Raw genomic sequence first — 7155 nt, 5'->3', positions numbered from 1 at the left:
CCCCGTCATTATTTTGGGTGTGGGGGGAGCCTCATCTTGGATTCAAGTACTGGCTTGAGACAGGCTCTGATTCAGCTTGGACTTTGGCTCGGGCTTGGGGCCAAAGCCAGGGCTGAGGTGTCAACTGCCCTGGGCCAAATGGCTTGTTTGGCAGTGGAGAGAGCGTGCAGCCAGGGGGCATGTGTGGGAGACCATAAGGTGAATTTGCAGCCTTTTCCCCTTATGTGGCACCTGCTCCCCTTCCCCCAGCTACCCCCTACCCTCTTACCTTCTGCTCTGGGCCTGACCTTGCCCAGTCGGGAGCTACTGCCTCTTCTTCCTGAGTGGGCTGGGGCTACGCTGCTGCTGACTGCCCCAAAGGAAGATAAAGTTGGGTGGGCAAGGATGGGCAGGGGGGTTTGGGAGTTGGGCTGTGAGAAGGGAGGGGACAGACACAGGCACGGAGGGGCATGGGGACAGGCAACAGGGGGAGCAGGCAGGAGGAGAACAAGAAGTGGGGTCTGGCCCCTCACCCAAGCCATTGATTGCTTTCCCTGCCACAGAAGCGGGTTGATAAATTTAAGATGGCAAATTCATGAATTTCCATATAAAATCTAATTACCAGGGGGTCGCCTTAAAGTCAAAGTCATCTAAGGATTCAAAGTCATTCAAAGGATTCAGGTAAATACAGTAGTAGTTTCACTTAATTGTTATCTTTACTCCTACTACGAACTTTCATTTTTAACTATAAAATGTTGGCTGCAAGCTGCAAGTAAAACAAGTATTATGGTACTAATACATAACAAGGGCAGGTTACTGTTGCATTGTTCTAAATCACGTCTAAACGTTCACAATTCAGTTCAGTGCATTGTAATGTAGTTAAATACAAAATAACATGCAGTGGTATCAGGTCTTGACAGCATACCAGTTTCTCATATCTGTCCCTGGAATATGAATAATTCAGTTTCTTGAAAACTGAAATATATTATTTTAACCCAATTTATTTAGATTCATGAAGGTGAATTTTTAATGGCTTGTGGGTGATCAGACTTGATGACCTGGTAAGCCCTTCTGATCTAGAATGCATCTGGGTTTGGCAAGGCTGCTTAAGTCGTTCCCCATTCTGTGTTCTCTGTGTCTGGGAAGGTTCTTATGAGAGCATATTGTGTATAAAGGATGGAACCTTCCCAGACAGAGAGAACACACTCAAAAATAGTGAGGCTTTTATTGTAAAAGATACGTTTTCATGTTCCCAAAAGTATTTTTATGGTGTTTCAATAACAGTTTGTGAATCAGTGCTTCTTCAAATAAATGAAATGTTCTATTTTTTAGGTACTTGAGGGATAAAGTCTCTCTCTAGACCTGTAACTAGAATGGACAGTTACTTTAAAGCAGCTGTTTGTGACTTGGACAAGCTACTTGATGAATTTGAGGAGAATGCAGGTTAGTTTCTTCTCTTTTCCTTTTTTCATACAGGATTACTGTTAACTTGGTCTGTGCTTTTAGTTGCGGTTTTTGGAGGTGGGGGATTGTGTTAATGAATTTTTTAGGGTTTCTTGAGGTGGGAAAGCAGAACAGGTGTTATGAACTTTACTTGTTTTGTTTTTTTTCCTTAGATGAAAATGATTGCTTCAGGACAGCTCCAGATCAGTGCAACTCAAAGCACCATTTGCTCTCTTCAGGGTCAGATTACTTAAAACCTGTATCGTTAACACCAAAAGTGCAAGAACATGATAGTAGTTGTATTACATCGAAAGAAATCTTTTTTACTAGTCAGGTGGCAACAAATGAAGCAAACTTTGAACAACCACATTTCTCCTCACCAAATGAAAAGAATGTCACTGGACTTGATCTTCTGTCTACTGTGGATAGTGGTGCCTCAGATGAAATTCAGCCTTCAAGCCTAGGAAGAGGTAGTATACCTGTGTGCGATCTCATTAATGACACAGGTAACGTTATCTGTGCAGCAAGCAGTCGGGATGATATTCAGAAGTCACAACCAGAGGGCTTCCAGTATACCAAGGACTCTCTGATTGGCTTTGATTTACCAGCTGCTAGTCATATTTCATCAATAGACTACAGTGATGTTTCAAGCACAGTGCAACAGAGGAGTGAGGACTTACTAGTACAAGATGTAGGGAATCTTGCAACAAAAGAATTGAACCAGTTAGCTTTAAAAACAAATTTAGCCAAAGTGAAGCACTTGGATTCATGTGGTGATCAAACTAGAACACAAATTGTAAAGTCTGATCAAGCATTTGATGAACTAGAACAAATAACAGGCCTTACTGCTACATCTCTCCTCATAATGTCACAGACCCTGAATGTGCTCAGTTCCAAAGACAATACAACAACTGAAAATTTGCCTTGTGAATTATTAGATAAAAATGCATGCTGTGTAATAAGTCAAGAGGTGCAAGGAGGATGTGTTGATGAAAATATAGATTCAGAAGATGAAGGTAATGTGGAGTCTGTGCCTTCTGATCTACCAAAGAATTCTGAGTTGCACAAAAGTAGTATAGAGTTATCTAGAAAAAGTGTTTTAGCAGACTCTTCATTTAAAATGGAGGATAAGGTTGTATCAGATATAAAATGTGCAGAAGAGGATTTAGGCAGGCCAAAACTTAAAACCAATAAACTATTAAACAGTGTTTCAGCTTCACATGCATTAGCTGAAGAAGTCCAAACCTCATTGTCGTGTTTTCCACTCGCTGTATCTATATGTGGTTCGTTAGTTGTACAAGAAGACACAAATGGCCCTATACTTCAAGATGAAAGAGTAGATGTTGTCAGTGATACTATGACTCTGCATGCAGGAAGATCTAGTAGTGGCCTCCATAATAAGGAACTCTATGAAAAGACTGAATCTTCTGAACAGGAAGAATATTCAAACCAAAGTTGTTTAGAAAAAAATGGATATATACCTGAAAAGAAGGGGGATACTACTAGTATGATTAACAAAGATAATGCTCCTGCTTCTGTTTTTCCTGTTACAGAATCTAAACTTGAATCTTGCACTGATATTCAGCAAGTTGATGGTTGTGTTGAAAGTATTGCTAATCTGGTTTTAACTGATACAGCTATTGAGGAAGACTTTTTAAAAAATGATACGCTAGTAAGTGATGCTGAGCTTGATGCCTTCTTAAATGAGCAGTGTCTTCAGCCTAATATTGCAAAACCATTAGAACAAAATTTCAATGATCTGCTGGAATATGATGCAGATCAAATTAACTTAATACATATGAACAGTCCAGACTTTAAAAAGGGCAATGATACAGAAACAAAAATAAAACTGAAGGAGATTAAGGTTCCCAGTACTAGCAGTACTTGCAGAATAGCTGATGTTGACTATAAATTTGAGTGTCCGACAGAGCAAAATACATCCATTATTCAGCAAGAAATAACTGAGACTAATAGTGAAGTACCAGCCCCTAATGTACCTATTGGAGGTGCTAGACCTAAGCAGTTGCCCAGTCTTCCTCAGAAAACTGTAGATCAGAGAGATGCAAGCAAGGCAAATATACCTGAGAGTGAACCCCCAGATGTGAATTCTGTATTCCCAAAGGCTCCTTTCTCAGACACCAAAGTTAGTCCTGACATAAGTTCCAAATGTAATCATTCTGATATAGAAAATAGTTTGGAAGCTGGAGAAAGTCAAATACCTGCAGGTGTAGAAGCTGTAGTTCTGGGACAGAAACAGCCGTCATGGGTTCCTGATTCAGAGGCACCAAACTGCATGAACTGCCAAGTCAAGTTCACATTTACAAAAAGAAGACACCACTGTCGTGCTTGTGGAAAAGTAAGTTATAGAAAAACAGTTTGCATCAAAATACTTATGCTCTTATATGGTGTATTTAAAGCAACTTACAATAAGACCGTTCTAACTTGGGCATAATTCAGATATTGGTGGGAAGAATTTTAATGTAAGTTTTTAGGCTTTTTCAGCACTTTTTTGTAAGAAACTTGGACTTGGCTTTAATAAAACTCATAGAGCATAACAGATGAGTCGCTGTGCTTTGCAAATGTAAAGAGAAAGTAAAATTTCATTCTTTGAAAATACAGTTAAAGGAAAGCTTTTTGTCTTCCGTTAATAACTAGTTAAAGTTCATTACTTAACATTGTTCTCTTTCTGGGTATATTAAGTTTCCTCTGCCTTTCAGGTGATGGGAAAACAGGTTGCAACTTACTCAATATAATTGACATTTGAAATCATAATTAATCACGATCGTAATCTTTTAAATTGCCCAGTGGAACAAAATATAAGCTTTGCTGTTGTTAAATTTCCTGTTTGTTTCCCCTCTGAAGCATACACAAATGCTTAGGTTAAAAAAAGAAAAAGGTAAGCAATTAGGATTAGAAATGCAGGAACAGAGGCGAGATATTTTTATTATCAGTATTATTATTATTATAGTGTCTCATCATAGAGCTGGAAGGCCTCCGTTGTTCAAGGTGCTATCGAAAGAATACAAAGTTTTAAACCCCTATAACTTTATGTATTATGCAGTTTTTAATGATATTCATAGATTCGGAAGGGACCTCAACAGATCGAGTCTGACCCCCTGTCTAGGCAGGAAAGAGCACTGGGGTCAGATGACCCCAGCTAGATGTCTATCCAGCCTTCTCTTAAAGACCCCCATGGTAGGGAAGAGCACCACCTCCCTTGGAAGCCCTTTCCAAATTTTGGCCACCCTTACTGATATCTAGATTACATGCTCTGTTTTTTCCACAGCATGGATGGCATTCATATAAGGAGAAGCTGCTCAGCATTTATCACTGTTATTCAGTTTATGGTCTCTTTCCATTTTTACTGCATGATGTTTAAGGCCTGTTCAGAATACAAAATTAACCTTCTCGTAGGCTTCTAAATGGCACTTATGGCATCTGAGGACTTGAAATGTTAACAAATGCATCTTCCTTTCATTCCTGTAAGGTGAGGATTAACACTGTTCTAATTTTACAGTGCATGTGGCACTGAGATCATTGTCAAGTGTGCTGGTTTGAGTGTCCACTTAGAGCCTGCTAGAACCTGATTTCCCACCCTCTTCCCCCCACCCCCGAATACTTCATATTATTCCAGCATTTTGTTTAAAGCACAGTTCCCACTGACTTCCATTGTAGCTGTGAGGGCTCAGTACTCTTGCAGATTGAATCTGGGATCTTAAATTGGTCCCTTAAAAATAAGGAATAGTGTTAGTTACCTCCTTTTGAATACCTGGGTTTAAGCAAACTGTCTAATGTCACACAAACTTGTGTCACAGAGACAGAGAGAGAATCTATTTCTCTAGAACTGCATTCATCTGCCTTAATTATAAGAGTGATCTTTTTCTTCCTGAAGTCCCATGCCTCACCTACTGTGCCAAGTCTAGTGTCTTCAGTTGCACTGCTTAACTTGCTGCATTAAATTATCCCTACCTTGTTATATAGCTATATTTTATACTTACTACTCTGTTGCGGACTTAAGGCAGAGGTCGTATGGAAAAATGTCATAGCTCATGCACACGGGAAAGTCAAAGGCACATGGATTATCTTAAGTCTGGCATTTCATAACTTAACCTAGTGGAGCATTTTTCCTGTGTGACTTTCTTTAGTTTACATTTTGCCCTTCTGTAAATTTTTTTAATCGCATGGAATCATATTGACATCCACGTCTTGATTAGGGGTTTCCATGTCTGTAATTATGGCCTTTTCCTGCCTTTTCCTATCTTCTCCCACAGACAGCTGTTGTAATCCACTTCCTTCAATATAGTTCTCCATATCCATGCCTTGCTCATTTCTTTGTTTCTTCTACCATGTTGTGTGAGCTACATTAGGGATAGCACAGGGCAGGCTTCCTGCTCTGAGTTTGTGGCAGCAGAATAAGAACACCAGTTGTAAGGAAAGTCCTGCTCAGAACCAGCAAGGTTGGGCTGGAGCATATCCTTTACAGATGGCACATGCTTAATAGAGGCTGTTAGTTTGGCTAATTTCTCTGATGGTTCAAACGAAACCTGTGTCTTGGGAGCTTTCCACTCTTTACAGGGACTGTGTCAGGCCCAAAATGCTCTAAGGATTCCAGGGAATAGCCTTCTGTTGGATTATTGTACCAAAGATAGACGCTCATCTTTGGTGCCTTCCAAGTCTCGGTGGGCACTTTTACGTGTGCTCTGCCATGTGCTGGTTAGAATGCTTGAGAGCAGACTCAGTTAATTGAGTCTGCTGAAGCATCTCTAATTGGAACGCTCCAGTGTGCTGCAGCTTCTGTATTCAGCATCTTGCACTTCAAAATGGTTGTGAGGGCAGTTTAACTAAAGCTCCTCAAATGAACACCTCTGCCACTGTTTTGAAATGTGAGATGCGGAATACAGGAGAAGCTGTGGGCATTTTAATTGGAGCAGCTCCCGAGAGTATATAGGTGTATAGGTGCCTGGTGAGACTTGCTCAGTAGTTGAATGTGTAGTTTCATGCACCCTCAATCCCTGCATTAGGAGAGAAATACTTCAGGCTTATCTGCTTGATACTCCAATGAGTCTTTTGAATGTATCAAGACCTGCTTCCAAACTTTGGTGCACTTTTAGGAGGGCAGGTTCATGTTTATTGTTGGCACGCAAACAGTCCCTGCTAAATTTTGAGTCTTATTCCAAAAGCACTGGGATGTTGAAGATTCTAAACTAAACAGCCACAAGCAAAGTTTTTAAGATGAGCAAAATGTTCTCCCTCCTCCCCCAGCTTCTCTCAGCTTCATTTTAAGAAATAGATGTACCTTTTTTTTTTTTTTTCCAGAAATGGTCTCCCACAATGACATGTGTAACTTAAAGTAGTCTTAAAGATATAAACAAGTGAAAATACAGTCTGGTAGTGGGAGGTGCTAGTAATCTTTTAACTGTAGAGGGCATTATTTCTTGTAATATTTATTTTAGGTTTTGTTCTAATTCAGGTTTATTGTGGTGTCTGTTGCAATCGGAGGTGCAAGTTGCAGTATATGGAAAAGGAAGCAAGAGTCTGTATTGGCTGCTACAAATCTATCAATAAAGGTAACAAGTTAAGTGGTCATGTTTTTATTATTTTTTTAACTTCTGGTCACTTTATTTATCAAAGGAAAAGATAAGTGAAATGAATACTTTGGAAGAGAGAGATGAATTTGTCTACCAAAGAGAAGGTATTGCCTTCCTAAGATAGTGACTGTAACAGTTTGCCTGG

The 7155-nt window shown here is 39.8% G+C and overlaps 1 protein-coding gene across 2 annotated transcripts in view; it reads left to right on the top strand.

Annotated features, from left to right (window-relative positions):
* The window catches only part of ZFYVE16 (zinc finger FYVE-type containing 16), a 61593-nt gene that overhangs the window by 16452 nt on the left and 37986 nt on the right, over positions 1–7155 (top strand). For both annotated transcript variants that reach the window (XM_019516953.1, XM_019516952.1), the window contains exons 2-4: positions 1312–1422; positions 1596–3778; positions 6893–6989. In XM_019516953.1, coding sequence (XP_019372498.1) covers positions 1353–1422; positions 1596–3778; positions 6893–6989 — 2350 coding nt within the window. In that variant the 5' untranslated portion in view covers positions 1312–1352. The remainder of the gene's footprint in view (positions 1–1311; positions 1423–1595; positions 3779–6892; positions 6990–7155) is intronic.

Source organism: Gavialis gangeticus, unplaced genomic scaffold, assembly GCF_001723915.1.
Source record: "Gavialis gangeticus isolate Ggan-Ray unplaced genomic scaffold, GavGan_comp1, whole genome shotgun sequence".
NCBI classification, from domain to species: domain Eukaryota; kingdom Metazoa; phylum Chordata; order Crocodylia; family Gavialidae; genus Gavialis; species Gavialis gangeticus.
Note: the sequence above shows the minus strand (reverse complement) of the source record. Positions and strands in the feature narration are given on the sequence as shown.